Genomic DNA, 18,086 nt, shown 5'->3' on the forward strand with positions numbered 1-18,086 from the left:
GGGACAGGAGTCATTTAGCGGTATCCTTACCACAGACCGGGTGGTCTAAGACTTTCTTCATCTCCTCCGTGAATCTGGAGTAGGAGATGTGGATGGGGGACTGTCTCTCCCACACCGCTGTGGCCCAGGAAAGTGCTGCTCCACTGAGGCAGCCAATCAGAAAGTAAATCTTTGCCCGTTCGAATGGCATAAGAGTAGGGCTGTTGCTCAAATACTCATGAACATTGAACCAAAAAGGCTCTGCACACTCCGAGGTTGCCATCGTAATGCTCGGGAGTCGGAACAAACGGCTCCCGGAGCGGAGGAGAAGGACTTGGAACTGGTCGTGAGCTCTGGGCGAAGGGTCAGCCCTGTAGGTTGGACAGGCTCTGTGAAAACTTCTTGATGTTTTCCAGAAGGGTCTTCAGGGCTTGGTCATGTTGCTCGAGCAGGGCGCCTTGGTTGACGAGGGTTTGGTAGAGAGTAGCAGAGTCTGCTGGGTTAATCTTTTTGGCCCGGTCATACTGTTACGCAGTGTGGAACAGGGGAACCCAAGAGCAGACTCAGACGAGGAGACTGGGATGAAGTAACCAAGGTATTTATTGAGACACAGGGGGAGATGGAGTGCAGGTCATGGGAAGCTCGGGCGGGTTGTTGGAAACCAGGAGCGGAAGCTTAGGCTGGAGCGAGAGGGGTTGAGACAGGGTAAGCAGGTCTTTAAGGGAATCCAATGGAGTAGTAGAATGGGGAATCTGAGTGGGACTGGATGATGAGAAGTGGGACTGGAAACAGGGACCAGAGTCAGAGTGGGCAGAACTGTAGAGGAGAGGAAAAGGAAAAACGTGTCCAAACGGATAACAGGATCTGAATAGTAACAAACGGCTAGGACCGTAGACAGACTGATTACAATCTGGCAGGACTGAGTATATGTAGAGGTCTTGATTATGGAACAGGTTGCAGCTGGTGGGGATCTGCTCTGACTCCCGCACACCTGTCTCTGCCCACACAATCACAGAGGGAGAGGGAGAGAGGGAGAGGGAGAGGGAGAGGGAGAGGGAGAGGGAGAGGGAGAGGGAGAGGGAGAGGGAGAGGGAGAGGGAGAGGGAGAGAGTACTGGGGGAGTGGCGGCAGGTAGATCAAAAGAGTCCATATTAATAAAGGAAATTGAAGGAATAACAGTACATTTAGATTGCAATAAAAACTGGCCTATAGAGGCACAAAAACTTTACAAAATGCAGGAACTTATTCAAGAAAGATCCAGTGTAATATATTATACAAATAAAGCGAACTGGATGGAATATGGGGAAAAATGCACCTAATTATTTTTCAATCTTCAACACAGAAATGCTTCGAAAATTATATGGCAGTTTTGGAGCAGTGGCTTCTTCCGTGCTGAGTGGCCTTTCAGGTTAGTCGATATAGGACTCGTTTTACTGTGGTTATAGATACTTTTGTACCTGTTTCCTCCAGCATCTTCACAAGGTCCTTTGCTGTTGTTCTGGGATTGATTTGCATTTTTCGCACCAAAGTACTTTCACCTCTAGGAGACAGAACGCGTCTTCTTCCTGAGCAGTATGACGGCTGCAAGGTCTCATAGTGTTTATACTTGCATACTATTGTTTGTACAGATGAATGTGGTACCTTCAGGTGTTTGGAAATTGCTCCCAAGGATGAACCAGACTTGTGGAGGTCTACAATTTTATTTCTGAGGTCTTGGCTGATTTCTTTTGATTTTCCCATTATGTTAATTTATTTCACCTTTATTTAACCAGGTAGGCAAGTTGAGAACAAGTTCTCATTTACAATTGCGACCTGGCCAAGATAAAGCAAAGCAGTTCAACAGATACAACGACACACAGTTACACATGGAGTAAAACAAACATACAGTCAATAATACAGTATAAACAAGTTTATATACAATGTGAGCAAATGAGGTGAGAAGGGAGGTAAAGGCAAAAAAGGCCATGGTGGCAAAGTAAATACAATATAGCAAGTAAAACACTGGAATGGTAGTTTTGCAATGGAAGAATGTGCAAGGTAGAAATAAAAATAATGGGGTGCAAAGGAGCAAAATAAATAAATTAATTAAATACAGTTGGGAAAGAGGTAGTTGTTTGGGCTAAATTATAGGTGGGCTATGTACAGGTGCAGTAATCTGTGAGCTGCTCTGACAGTTGGTGCTTAAAGCTAGTGAGGGAGATAAGTGTTTCCAGTTTCAGAGATTTTTGTAGTTCGTTCCAGTCATTGGCAGCAGAGAACTGGAAGGAGAGGCGGCCAAAGAAAGAATTGGTTTTGGGGGTGACTAGAGAGATATACCTGCTGGAGCGTGTGCTACAGGTGGGAGATGCTATGGTGACCAGCGAGCTGAGATAAGGGGGGACTTTACCTAGCAGGGTCTTGTAGATGACATGGAGCCAGTGGGTTTGGCGACGAGTATGAAGCGAGGGCCAGCAAACGAGAGCGTACAGGTCGCAATGGTGGGTAGTATATGGGGCTTTGGTGACAAAACGGATTGCACTGTGATAGACTGCATCCAATTTGTTGAGTAGGGTATTGGAGGCTATTTGGTAAATGATATCGCCAAAGTCGAGGATTGGTAGGATGGTCAGTTTTACAAGGGTATGTTTGGCAGCATGAGTGAAGGATGCTTTGTTGCGAAATAGGAAGCCAATTCTAGATTTAACTTTGGATTGGAGATGTTTGATATGGGTCTGGAAGGAGAGTTTACAGTCTAACCAGACAACTAAGTATTTGTAGTTGTCCACGTATTCTAAGTCAGAGCCGTCCAGAGTAGTGATGTTGGACAGGCGGGTAGGTGCAGGTAGCGATCGGTTGAAGAGCATGCATTTAGTTTTACTTGTATTTAAGAGCAATTGGAGGCCACGGAAGGAGAGTTGTATGGCATTCAAGCTTGCCTGGAGGGTTGTTAACACAGTGTCCAAAGAAGGGCCAGAAGTATACAGAATGGTGTCGTCTGCGTAGAGGTGGATCAGAGACTCACCAGCAGCAAGAGCGACCTCATTGATGTATACAGAGAAGAGAGTCGGTCCAAGAATTGAACCCTGTGGCACCCCCATAGAGACTGCCAGAGGTCCGGACAGCAGACCCTCCGATTTGACACACTGAACTCTATCAGAGAAGTAGTTGGTGAACCAGGCGAGGCAATCATTTGAGAAACCAAGGCTGTCGAGTCTGCCGATGAGGATGTGGTGATTGACAGAGTCGAAAGCCTTGGCCAGATCAATGAATACGGCTGCACAGTGATGTTTCTTATCGATGGCGGTTAAGATATCGTTTAGGACCTTGAGCGTGGCTGAGGTGCACCCATGACCAGCTCTGAAACCAGATTGCATAGCAGAGAAGGTATGGTGAGATTCGAAATGGTCGGTAATCTGTTTGACTTGGCTTTCGAAGACCTCAGAAAGGCATGGTAGGATAGATATAGGTCTGTAGCACTTTGGGTCAAGAGTGTCCCCCCCTTTGAAGAGGGGGATGACCGCAGCTGCTTTCCAATCTTTGGGAATCTCAGACGACACAAAAGAGAGGTTGAACAGGCTAGTAATAGGGGTGGCAACAATTTCGGCAGATAATTTTAGAAATAAAGGGTCCAGATTGTCTAGCCCGGCTGATTTGTAGGGGTCCAGATTTTGCAGCTCTTTCAGAACACCAGCTGAACGGATTTGGGAGAAGGAGAAATGGGGAAGGCTTGGGCGAGTTGCTGTTGGGGGTGCAGTGCTGTTGACCGGGGTAGGAGTAGCCAGGTGGAAAGCATGGCCAGCCGTAGAAAAATGCTTATTGAAATTCTCAATTATGGTGGATTTATCAGTGGTGACAGTGTTTCCTATCTTCAGTGCAGTGGGCAGCTGGGAGGAGGTGTTCTTATTCTCCATGGACTTTACAGTGTCCCAGAACTTTTTTGAGTTAGTGTTGCAGGAAGCAAATTTCTGCTTGAAGAAGCTAGCCTTGGCTTTGCTAACTGCCTGTGTATAATGGTTTCTAGCTTCCCTGAACAGTTGCATATCACGGGGGCTGTTCGATGCTAATGCAGAACGCCATAGGATGTTTTTGTGTTGGTTAAGGGCAGTCAGGTCTGGGGAGAACCAAGGGCTATATCTGTTCCTGGTTCTAAATTTCTTGAATGGGGCATGTTTATTTAAGATGGTTAGGAAGGCATTTAAAAAAAATATCCAGGCATCCTCTACTGACGGGATGAGATCAATATCCTTCCAGGATACCCCGGCCAGGTCGATTAGAAAGGCCTGCTCACTGAAGTGTTTCAGGGAGCGTTTTACAGTGATGAGTGGAGGTCGTTTGACCGCTGACCCATTACGGATGCAGGCAATGAGGCAGTGATCGCTGAGATCTTGGTTGAAGACAGCAGAGGTGTATTTAGAGGGCAAGTTGGTTAGGATGATATCTATGAGGGTGTTTAAGGCTTTGGGGATGTACCTGGTAGGTTCATTGATCATTTTTGTGAGATTGAGGGCATCAAGTTTAGATTGTAGGATGGCTGGGGTGTTAAGCATGTTCCAGTTTAGGTCGCCTAGCAGTACGAGCTCTGAAGATAGATGGGGGGCAATCAGTTCACATATGGTGTCCAGAGCACAGCTGGGGGCAGAGGGTGGTCTATAGCAGGCGGCAACGGTGAGAGACTTGTTTTTAGAGAGGTGGATTTTTAAAAGTAGAAGTTCAAATTGTTTGGTTACAGACCTGGATAGTAGGACAGAACTCTGCAGGCTATCTTTGCAGTAGATTGCAACACCGCCCCCTTTGGCAGTTCTATCTTGTCTGAAAATTTTGTAGTTTGGAATTAAAATTTCTGAATTTTTGGTGGTCTTCCTAAGCCAGGATTCAGACACAGCTAGAACATCCGGGTTGGCAGAGTGTGCTAAAGCAGTGAATAGAACAAACTTAGGGAGGAGGCTTCTAATGTTAACATGCATGAAACCAAGGCTATTACGGTTACAGAAGTCGTCAAAAGAGAGCGCCTGGGGAATAGGAGTGGAGCTAGGCACTGCAGGGCCTGGATTCACCTTTATTGCTAAAAGCAATAAGAATTGGTCGTCTAGAACGTCTGGAACAGAGAGTAAAAGGAGGTTTCTGGGGGCGATAAAATAGCATCAGGGTGTAATGTACAGACAAAGGTATGGTAGGATGTGAATACAGTGGAGGTAAACATAGGTATTGAGTGATGAAGAGAGAGATATTGTCTCTAGAAACATCATTGAAAGCAGGAGATGTCATTGCATGTGTGGGTGGTGGAACTAATAGGTTGGATAAGGTATCGTGAGCAGGACTAGAGGCTCTACAGTGAAATAAGCCAATAAACACTAACCAGAACAGCAATGGACAAGGCATATTGACATTAAGGAGAGGCATGCTTAGTCGAGTGATCAAAAGGGTCCAGTGAGTGGAGAGGTTGGTTGGGGGTCACGGCGATTTAGACAGCTAGCCAGGCCATCGGTAGCAAGCTAGCATAGGATGGAGGTCTGTTATTAGCCACCTCTTGCGTTCCGTCAGTAGATTAGTGGGGTTCCGTGTGGTAGAGGGGATTAATCCAAATCACACAACAACAACAAAAATAAAAACAATAGATATAGTTATAGGGGCCCGAGAAGAAAACATAATAATAATAAAAATAAATAAATGAATTGATAAGCAAAGAGGCACTGAGTTTGAAGGTATGCCTTGAAATACATCCACAGGTACACCTCCAATTGACTCAGATGATGTCAATTAGCCTAGCAGATGCTTCTAAAGCCATGACATCATTTTCTGGAATTGTCCAAGCTGATAGGGGGCAGCATTTTCACATTGGATGAATTGCGTGCCCATAGTGAACTCCATCCTACTCTGTCCTAGATGCTAATATATGCATATTATTATTACTATTGGATAGAAAACACTCTGAAGTGTCTAAAACTGTTTGATTTAGGTCTGTGAGTATAACAGAACTCATAGGGCAGGCAAACTTCCAAACAGGAAGTGGAAATTCTAGGGCTGGTTGAATTTCAAGTCATCGCCTATCCACATCCAAACAAGATATGGATCTGTTCGCACTTCCTATGCCTTCCACTAGATGTCAACAGTCAGTAGAGCGCGGAATGAAGCCTCTAGTGTGATGTATGACCGGATGGGAGGGGAATGAGTCAGTGGACTGTCAGAATGCCAGTTCCTGGTTGCGCAAAGTACTGTTGATGACGCCTGCGTTCCATGACTCTGCAGACAAAAACTAATGCTCTGGTTGGAACGTTATTGGATATACAGTGGCTAATAGAATGGCTACATGGACTATCTGAGTTGACCCTTGTATTACATTTTTTTTTACAGTTTCTATGCACACTCATAGGACTCTACACACTAACACTCCAACACACACATAACATTCACACACATGCACACACACTCACATACAATCATCACTTACGCTGGCACTACTCTGTTTATCATATATCATGATGCCTTGTTCCCTTACCTCTATACATCTACTTCCATTACTCCAGTATCAGTGCACATTGTACATGGTATTGGAAGTGACGCTGTATATAGCTTCTTCTTACTTATTGTGTGTTTTTGTTCTACCTTATGTTCTTCTTTGTGCTACATTGATATTGATAACTGCATTGTTGGGTTTGGAGCTTGCACAAAAGGCATTTCACTGTATTTGTGCACGTGACATTAAAACTTAATTCTGTTTGTTGAAATTTGACATTTGGTTTCATGCAAATAAGTTCCCCAAATTGAAAGATAATACCAAAAAAATGGTTTAGCTGCTAGATATTGATATTTTATTTGACTGAATGACTGCATAAATGATTAAACCATTTGGAGTTATTTTCCATTGTCAACGGACTTTGAAAGGCTGTAAAGTTTTCTGTTAAAGTTTCAAGAGGATTTTCATACTGTTATATTTACAGGTGGTCGGGAATATTTTATGCTTTTCAAGTAATATATATATTTTTTATATTTGGGTTATAATTTACAGTAGGATGTGTCTACTCATTCCTATAGTGTTGGTGTGGTCATTGGATTGATATTTACAGACACTGGAGCTCAGAATTGTCTCACTTTTTCACAGTAAAATATCGGCTTGGTCTGTTTTTGTTCGGTGCTGCAGTCTCCTGTGTCACTTTGTCTCTGGCACAATAATAAACAGCAGAGTCTTCAGTGTTCAGGCTGTTCATCTGGAGATACACCTGGAGATTGTGAACTGACCCTGAACTTACTAGGAGTAGTAGATAGTACTACCACTTGGACCATGAATACAAGCTATCCATTCCAACCATTTACCAGAAGCCTTTCTGATCTAGTTCGTCAGAGCTAGTTGAATTTCCAGAATATGTACAGGTCAGTTTGTGGGATTCTCCAGACATTTTAGCAACTGGTTCAGAATCAGTCAGTGTTTGGCCCTGGAAACCTGTGAAAATTCAAAATGACAATGTTTAACACTATCACATAAAAAAAATACTTTGAAGTTTGAACACATCCCATTTTATTAATCTGTAGGGCATAAATCTGTTATTATTGAGTTATAATGGTTACAATTAATACTATTTGAAAAAGCCTGTTTGAGAATGATTCTAGTGGACAAAACAGACTCACACACATACCGTGAATGAACACCAACATAAGTATTAAACTATAGAGTCCTCATTGTTCAGTATTAGTTAATGCAGGTCTCGCATTAACGAATACTGTTAATAATGCAGACAACGCTGATAAACTGAGAGGGCATTGAACAGAGAGCAAAGTTGCACTTGGCCAAATCAATTCCAGCAATTAATGAAATAATTATAAGTTTACTATGACACTTCACGACCCACCAATAACACTTTAGGTCATGACTGATACTTTAAGAAAGGCTGCAGTAGGGTATTGGCCCAAAACATTATCATACATTATCCCTGCATATTGGCTATGCTTGAAATGCCCTGCCAATGTTGTTCTTCTCAGATCAATTAGAAATTATATAAGGTACCAGTCAAAACTTTGGACACACCTACTCATCCAAGGGTTTTTCTTTATTTTGGACTATTATCTACATTGTAGAATAATAGTGAAGACATCAAAACTATGAAATAACACATGGAATCATCTAGTAACCAAAAAAGTGTTGGCATTCTCTCAACCAGCATCACCTGGAAAGCTTTTCCAACAGTCTTGAAGGTGTTCCCACAAATGCTGAGCACTTGTTGGCTGCTTTTCCTTCAATCGGCAGTCCAAATCATCCCAAGCCATCTCAACTGGGTTGAGGTCTTGTGATTGTGGAGACCAGGTATTCTGATGCAGCACTCCATCACTCTCCTTCTTGGTCAAATTGACCTTAGACAGCCTGGAGGTGTGTTGGGTCATTGTCCTTTTGAAAAACAAATGATAGTCCCACTAAGCGCAAACCAGTTGGGATTGTGTATCACTGTAGAATGATGTGGTACTGTAGCCATGCTTGTTAAGTGTGCCTAGAATTCTAAATATATCACAGACTGTGTCACCAGCAAAGCACCCCCACACCATCAAACCTCCTCCTACATGCTTCATGGTGGGAACCACACATGATGAGATCATCTGTTCACCAACTCTGCTTCTCACAAAGACACAGAGGTTGGAACAAAAAAAATCTCAAATTTGGACTCATCAGACCAAAGGACATATTTTCACCAGTCTAATTTCCATTGCTGGTGTTTCTTGGCCCAAGCAAGTCTCTTCTTATTATTGGAGTCCTCTAGAATTGGTTTCTTTGCAGCAATTTGACCACGCAGGCCTGAATTACGCAGTCTTTTCTGAACAGTTGATGTTCAGATGTGTCCCTTACCTGAACTCTGTGAATCATTTATTTGCAGTTAACTCTAATTAACTTATCTATTGCAGCAGAGGTAACTGAGTCTTCCTCTCCTGTGGCGGTACTCATGAGTGCCAGTTTCATCATAGCGCTTGCTGATTTTTGTTACTGCACTTTAAGAAACTTCAAAAGTTCTTTAAATTTTCGTGTTGACTGACCTTCATCTCTTAACGTAATGATGGATTGTCATTTATCTTTTCTTATTTGAGCTGTTCTTGCCATATTTTGGACTTGGTCTTCTTCCAAATAGGGCTATCTTCTGTATATCCCCCCTACCATGTCAAAACACAACTGATTGGCTCAAAAGCATTAAGTAGAAAATAAATTCCACAATTAACGTTTAACAAGGCAAACCTGTTAATTGAAATTCATTCCAGGTGACTACCTCATGAAGCTGGTTGAGAGAATGCCAAGAGTGTACGAAGCTGTCATCAAGGAAAAGAGTGGTTACTTTGAAGAATCTGTTTAACACTTTTTGGCTACTACATGATTCCATATGTTTTATTTCATAGTTTGATGTAGAAAATTGTAAAAAATAAATACAAATAAAGCCAAACCCTTGAAATAGTAGGTGTGTCCAAACTTTTGACTGGTACTGGATATATATTTATTAATCGTATATAATAATTGAATATACCAATTATTGGTGTCACTCAAGGATCTAAACCGAACAAATATATAAACGCAACATGTGAAGTGTTGGTCCCATGTTTCATGAGCTGAAATAAAAGATCCCATAAAATCAATGTTCCATAAGTACAAAAAAGCTTATTTCTCTCAAGTTTTGTGCACAAATTTTAGTGAGCATTTCTCAATATCTTTATATTACTATGCAAGTCAGTTAAGAAGAAATTATCATTTTCAATGACGGCCTAGTTCAGAACAGCGAATTTGTACCCTGTCAGCTCTGGGATTCAATCTTGCAACCTTTCAGTTACTAGTTCAACACTCTAACCACTAGGCTACCACCTGCCATGTGACATGTGTGGCATATCAAGAAGCCTATTAACCCATTACAGTCTAAGTGCTGGCTGGGGGATGGGTGGGGGGTTGTACTATAGTTTGCCATCAGATATTATATATTTAATTTTGATTCACATGATTACTTTTATGACCTTTTCTTCATATTTTTGATCCAAAAATGTCAGGTACGTGTTTTTATATGTTTTCATGGTTTATCAATTTACATTTAATTGAAAATCTGATCTGTCCATGAGAGTATTTCATGTGTCGACCATTGATGCAAATGGTGTAGCATTGAGTCTTTTAGAAACTTTCATACTAAGATCAATGTTAATCAGTTGTTGTACAGCACTGCAGCCTCCTATGTTACTGTGGCTGTCGTGCACAATAATAAACAGCAGAGTCTTCAGTCTTCAGATCGTTCATCTGGAGATACACCTGCTCTTTGCTATTGTCTCTGGAGATGGTGAACCGACCCTGAACAGACTGGGAATAGTGGATGGAACTACTACCACTGCTAATATAGGACACCCACTCCAGTCCTTTCCCAGGAGCCTGTCTGATCCAAGCTGCATCAATGTTTCCACCAAACCCGTTATATGTACAGGTCAGTTTGTGGGAATCCTGATGCTTTTTAACCACTGGTCCAGACTCAGTTAGTGTCTGACCCTGGACAGCTGTGGAAATGAAATACCCAAAACTTTAGAATGCAAACATTCATACACATGAACAGTAATGTCTTTAAACATGTCAATATTCATCATTTTCTGAAAAATTACTGAAAATGATGGAGCATTCATTCTAGTGAAAACAGAATATTGTAACTTAATTTTTACAGAGACCAACATGAGTACTAAACTCCAGACAGTCCTCATTGTTCAGTGATAGTCAGGTTATATGCCGTGCTTGCTACCGAATCAATCCACACTGCCTATAATGAGAAGGCCAGGCTGATTATAAAGGGATAAACGGGAGGGAGACTTTGCATAGACCGCCCTCTAGAGGTTTAAATATCCTGACAGGGAGAGATCTTCTGCTCTATTCTTTTATTCTCTCTCCTCCCTGTCCTTTGTTCTTCTCTCTGTAGTTCAGATTCTACTTATGAGACGTGTTGACTATATATAATGGCTTACTATGTGTTGACTATATATAATGGCTTTAGTATGATGTGTTGACTATATATAATGGCTTTAGTATGATGTGTTGACTATATATAATGGCTTTAGTATGATGTGTTGACTATATATAATGGATTCAGTATGATGTGTTGACTATATATAATGGATTCAGTATGATGTGTTGACTATATATAATGGCTTTAGTATGATGTGTTGACGATATATAATGGATTTAGTATGATGTGTTGACTATATATAATGGCTTTAGTATGATGTGTTGACTATATATAATGGCTTTAGTATGATGTGTTGACTATATATAATGGCTTTAGTATGATGTGTTGACTATATATAATGGCTTTAGTATGATGATATATAATGGATTTAGTATGACGTGTTGACTATATAATGGCTTTAGTATGATGTGTTGACTATATATAATGGCTTTAGTATGATGTGTTGACTATATATAATGGCTTTAGTATGATGTGTTGACTATATATAATGGCTTTAGTATGATGTGTTGACGATATATAATGGATTTAGTATGATGTGTTGACTATATATAATGGCTTTAGTATGATGTGTTGACTATATATAATGGCTTTAGTATGATGTGTTGACTATATATAATGGCTTTAGTATGATGTGTTGACTATATATAATGGCTTTAGTATGATGTGTTGACGATATATAATGGATTTAGTATGACGTTATGACTATATATAATGGCTTTAGTATGATGTGTTGACTATATATAATGGCTTTAGTATGATGTGTTGACTATATATAATAGCTTTAATATGATGTGTTGACTATATATAATGGCTTTAATATGATGTGTTGAAGATCAGCAACACGGGGACAAAAGTTCTGCATGGTTTTAACGCTTTTGGTAAGGTTAAGTAATTCAATTATAATTTGACAATTTTCGGGACGGAGCGTTAGTCTTAAATATGTTGATATCTTGTTGTGGAGCTGTATATTATGTTGTGCTTGCATCATTCTCACATGGGTATCTGGGAATTTGTTCAGGTCTGGTGCTGGTTTGTATCACTGTGGAGAGTAGCGAACAAAGTAATACACAGCTATGTCTTCAGGTTGCAGGCTCTGCCTTTTAAAAGACACAGAGTTGCTGGAGGCAGCTCTTGAAATGCTGAACATGTTATTCAGTGCATAATTCATGTAGATATCTCCATCATCCCATATATGGGAAATCCACTCCATAGATTTCCCTGCAGGCTTTCGAACCCAACCTGTGGCAAAGCTTGTGCTGCTATCACTAACAGAATACCCAGAGCCCTTACAGGTGATGCTCAGAGACTCTCCAGACCACCACAGTACACATCTGTGGGAAAAACAATTAGTCATATGTTACATAGTATAGCTCAGTATGACTGTTATGGATATTGTAAATCATATTTTCTCAATATATTTTATTGAGCATCAACCCATTCCTTCCCCGAAATCTCGAGAGACTTACAGGAGGCAGCTGCCAGCTCTTCTCTACTTCAACCATATTCAGAAATCTTGGTAAATTATCTTTTATTTTAAAGACTTTTGAATGAGAATAGTGTGTTTTTCACTATTTAATCATTGCAAGGGGTTGTTCAATGACAGACATGTATTTGTTTAAAATCACGTGATGGTTACATTGCAGAGACACAAATAATATTTATTTTTTTGCAAAATTCTATATATCTGTCTCACTCTTAGCAAAATAAGTAGTACATAACTACATTTTTTATATAAAGAACTGTACAAATTAAAACACATTTTTCAAGACGTGAGTATGAGATCTGTATGTAAAACTTTTACATTTGGCATTTTAGTCATTTAGCAGATGCTCTTATCCAGAGTGACTTACAATAAGTGCGTTCATCTTAATATAGCTAGGTGAAACAACCACATATCAGTCAAATGCAGTACCAGTCAAAAGTTTGGATACAGCTCATTCAAGGGTTTTTCTTTATCTTTACTATTTTCTACATTCTAGAATAATAGTGAAGATATCAAAACGGTGAAGTAACACATACAGAATCAGGTATCAACCAAAAAAGTGTTAAACAGATCAAAATGTATTTTATATTTGAGATTCTTCAAAGTAGGCACCCTTTGCCTTGACAGCAAAGGGTAAACATTCCAGGTAAACAGAAAGTGTTCAGATAAAAAAAAGTGTTCAGATAAAGATATTTCATAAATATTAGATGACGCTTACCCAGACACACTTGTGTAAATTGATGGGTCATGTGAAATAGATGCTATAACCCCCAGCCACATTCAGTGGTGAAAAAAAATACTAAATTGTCATACTTGAGTAAATGTAAAGATAGAAAATGACTGAAGTAAAAGTCACCCAGTAAAATACTACTTGAGAAAGTCTAAAAGTGTTTGGTTTTTAAAATAGCTAAGTATCAAAAGTAAAAATATAAATAATTTGAAATTCCTTATATTAATTAAACCAGACAGCCCAAATGCACTTTTTATTTTATATTTATTGGCGGATAGCCAGGGGCACACTCCAACACTCAGACATAAGTTACAAACAAAGCATTTGTGTTTAGTGAGGCTGCCAGATCAAATGCAGTCGGGATGACCAGGGATGTTCTCTTGATAAGTGTGTGAATTGGACAATTTTCCTGTCAAAATGTAACAAGTACTTTTAAGGAAAATGTCAGGGAAAATGTATGGAGTTAAAAGTACATTATTTACTTTCGGAATGTAGTAAAGTAAAAGTTGCCCAAAATATAAATAGTAAATTAATGTACAGATACCGTCCCAAAAATACTTAAGGAGTACTTTAAAGTATTTTTACTGAAGTACTTTACACCACTGCCCAAATGCCTTTACACCAGCACATTAGCATACTTTATATACTGTTACACTTGACACAGTATTCCATACATAAGTTAAGGATATACAACCTGAGTTAAAACCTGAGTGAGGTGCACATGCACAGTATATAAACAGATGCATGCACCATATATTTATGTGGTGGACACTTGATACGGTCCCAGGTTGTGAGGGTAGGAAACAACATCTCCACCTCAATGATCCTCAACACTGGGGTCCCACAAGGGTGCGTTCTCAGCCCTCTCCTGTACTCCCTGTTCAACCATGACTGCATAGCCATGAACGCCTCCAACTCAATCATCAAGTTTGCAGACGACACTACAGTGGTAGGCTTGATTACCAACAACGACGAGTCGTCCTACAGGGAGGAGGCGAGGGCCCTCGGAGTGTGGTGTCCGGAAAATAACCTCTCACTCAATGTCAACAAAACAAAGGAGATGATCGTGGACTTCAGGAAACAGCAGTGGGAGCATCCCCCCCATCCACATCGATGGGACAGTAGTAGAAAAGGTGAAATGTTTTTAAGTTCCTTGACGAACACATCATGGACAAACTGAAATGGTCCACCAACACAGACAAGGTGGTGAATAAGGCGCAACCGAGCTTCTTCTACCTCATGAGACTGAAGAAATTTGGCTTGTCAGCTAAAACACTCACAAACCTTTACAGATGCACAATCGAGAGAATCATGTCGGACTGTATCATCGCCTGGTACAGCAACCGCTCCGCCCACAACCGTTCTCCAGAGGGTAGTGCGGTCTGCACAATGCATCACCGGGGGCACCTCATGTCACAGGAAGGACAAAAAGATCATGAAGGACATCAACCACCCGGGTCACTGCCTGTTCACCCCGTTATCATCCAGAAGGCTAGGTCAGTACAGGCGCATCAAAGCTGGGACCGAGAGACTGAAAAACAGTTCTATCTCAAGGCAATCAGACAGTTAAACAGCCATCACTAGCACATTAGAGGCTGCTGCCTATATAGGCATAGACTAGGAATCACTGGCCACTTTAAGAATGGAACACTAGTCACTTTAATAATGTTTACATATCTGGCATTACTCATCTCATATGCATATACTGTATTCTATGCCATTCTACGGTATCTTAGTCACTTAATGTTTACATCTGGCATTACTCATCCATTGTGTATATACTGTTTCAAATACTATTCTACAGTATCTCATTCACTTAATAATGCTTATGTAGCGTGGTTCGTTATGCGTTGTGTAATTTAATGAGGACACTGCCACAACTGGAGGTCTGCTTGTTGGATTTTTATTTGCCCTGCGCATGAAGAGACAAAGCAAAATATATTAGACCTGTCACGTTCTGACCTTAGTTATTTTATTATGTCTTTGTTTTAGTATAGTCAGGGCGTGAGTTGGGTGGGTTGTCTATGTTCTTTTTCTATAAATTGGTATTTTCTGTGTTCGGCCTGGTATGGTTCTCATTCAGAGGCAGCTGTCAATCGTTGTCCCTGATTGAGAATCATACTTAGGTAGCCTGGTTTCACTGTTGAGTTGTGAGTGTTTATTTTCTGTTGAGTGTTTGTATTTCTGCACCAGACAGAACTGTTTCGGTTTCGTTCGTTCACTTTTAATTTTTTGTATTGATTCAGTGTTCAGCGCTTTCTTTAATTAAAATTATGAACACTTACCACGCTGCGCTTTGGTCCCCCTCTCCTTCCACCACAGACTACAGAAACACCCGCCACAAAAGGACCAAGCATCGTGGTAACGGGCAGCAGCAGCAGCAGCAGCAGCGGCCGAAATCTCAGGAGTCCTGAACATGGGAGGAGATTTTGAACGGAGAAGGACCCTGGGCTCAGGCTGGAGAATATCGCCACCCCAAAGCAGAGCTGGAGGTAGCGAGAGCTGAGTGGCGGTAGTATGAGGAGGCAGTACGGCAGTGCAGCTGGAAGCCCGAGAGGCAGCCCCAAAAATGTATTGGGTGGGAGCACACGGGGAGTGTATAGCCTAGTGAACGAAATCTGTAACGTTAAAAATAAATGTAACACAGCGATTGCATTTAGAAGAAGTGTATCTTTCTATATATATGTAGAACATGCATATTTAGTCTAAGTTTATGTTGTGTATTGTTGATAATGGGATATGTAGAAGGGTGAGCCGGTCAAGGATCGATTCAGACAAGGTGGTAAATTGTATGACAAGCGACAGTTTATTTTAAGAGTAAAGATATCTGGTACAGCGTATACGGGCCGTTCATTCAGCTCATAAGGAACCTCCAGAAAGAAGCCCTGATAACAGAGTGCATGTATGTTATATACAGTACAGAAAGTAGGTTGAGTCTAGAAGTTCTGGTCTTCTCGGATTGGTCCTGTTGGGCCGTCCGTCATCCCTCTGAGTCTCGTCGTGCATTTCTTTGTCACACAATGTTCAGCTAAGAAGAAGATTATGTGTGTGTGCTTGTCTGTTCCTGTTTCTCAAGGTTGGGTGTGTACATGCAGCTGGTGTTTGTCACGAGATACTGTTGTCAGAGATACTGTTGTCAGCGCTCAGCAGTAAGCCAGCTCTGTTCCTTTGCATGTGCATGTGGATAGTCTCTTATGAAAGTAGAGAAGTTACATGTGTTATGGCAGCTTCATTATTTTAATAAGGTTATTACATTGCTAGGCATATTTTAAGCTAGAAATTCTTATAATTCTTACAGTATTCCATGTTAGCTGACAGCATATGCCGGAGCTATCGCATTTCTCCGGACATTCGAGTAGCATTTTTTTGAACATGGCGTCATTGTAAACAGAGATTTATGGATATATATAGCATATTATTGAAAAAAACATAAATGTACTGTGTAACATGTTATATTACTGTCATCTGATGAAGATTTCAAAAGGTTAGTGAAATTATTTTTCTTTTAATCCTGCGTTTGGTGATTGCATATTTTGTTGAATTTGGCTATGGAAATTAGCTTGGTCTTCGGTGTGTCTTCGGTGGTGGTTTGACATAAATATGTGCTATGTTTTCGCCGTAAAACATTTTAGAAATCTGACTTGCTGGCTAGATAAACAAGTTTATCTTTCTTTTGAGCTATTGGACTTGTTAATGTGTGGAGGTTAAATATTTTTAAGAATATTTTTTGCGTTCCATGCGCCACATTCCAGCTGACGGTGGGAGGGCTGATCCCCAATTGGGAACCAAGATCCTTAACATCCCCTCTTGACCTGGACTTTTTGAACTGGTCCTTGTGTGCAACTTTGTGAAAATTCTAGGGAACAACATCACACTGCTACGTTGACATATTTGCATTATTCTTCTCATATGTATATAATGTTTTTCTATACTCTTCTACTGTATCTTAGTCTGTTCTGCTCTGACATAGCTCTTCCATATGTATATAGTCTTAATTTATTTCTACTTAAATTTGTGTGTGTTGGGTATATATTGTGTAATTTGTTAGATTTTACTTGTTAGATATTACTGCACTGTCGGAGCTAGAAGCACAAGCATTTCGCTACACCCGCAATAACATCTGCTAATCAAATGTATGTGACCAATAAGATTTGATTTAACTTGAGAGAAGTGTTTGATTAGTTTTTGTACAGAGCAGCAGCCTCATGTGTCACTGTGTCTCTGGCACAATAATAAACAGCAGAGTCTTCAGTCTTCAGGCTGTTCATCTGGAGATACACCTGTTTCATGCTATTGTCTCTGGAGATGGTGAACCGACCCTGAACAGACTGGGAGTAGTAAGTGCTGCCACCATCACTGCCAGTAATAGCTGCAATCCACTCCAGTCCTTTCCCAGGAGCCTGTCTGATCCAAGCCATCCAGTAGCCATTTATATCTAAACCAGAGGCTGTACAGGTCAGTTTGTGTGATTCTTCAGACTTTTTAACCACTGGTCCAGACTCAGTCAATGTCTGACTCTGAACACCTGTTGAAGAAAGTAACAGAGTTAACAGCTGGACTGAAAACCTCACATAACAATCTGAAGGTATTCTTCTAACAATCTTAAAGTTTCCACCTGTCAGGCCTATTATCATCAGAAGAAACACTGTAGTAAATGTCATGATGAACTCTTAGTATGATGTGTCTGAGTTTCTCAGTCTAGTCAGTGTGCCTTTCATCCACTCTGCAGTGAGATAAGTAGTGATGGAAGAACTCAGAGTTTTGCATTGACTCCTCCTCACAGGGTGGAAAGATCAAATAGAGTTTATACAGTCCATGGATTACTTCACTGCTCAAGAGGCACCCTGTTGTATGTCTAGATGATTGTTAAGTATTTAACTTCCTTCATAATGTGATTAAAGGTTTACAACAATGACTTAAATTGTCTTAGTATAGGGTAGTATAGGGTAGTATAGGGTAG

At 40.7% G+C, this 18,086-nt stretch overlaps 1 gene segment (V, D, J or C); it reads right to left on the reverse strand.

Annotated features, from left to right (window-relative positions):
* Positions 1-17,256: 17,256 nt before the first annotated feature.
* LOC121845609 lies at positions 17,257-17,857 on the reverse strand. The segment is given in 2 exon segments: positions 17,257-17,651; positions 17,742-17,857. Coding segments are annotated over 2 exon segments (393 nt in total).
* Between the last annotated feature and the right edge of the window lie 229 nt (positions 17,858-18,086).

The sequence above is a fragment of the Oncorhynchus tshawytscha genome, unplaced genomic scaffold (genome assembly GCF_018296145.1).
Source record: "Oncorhynchus tshawytscha isolate Ot180627B unplaced genomic scaffold, Otsh_v2.0 Un_contig_27_pilon_pilon, whole genome shotgun sequence".
NCBI classification, from domain to species: Eukaryota; Metazoa; Chordata; class Actinopteri; order Salmoniformes; family Salmonidae; genus Oncorhynchus; species Oncorhynchus tshawytscha.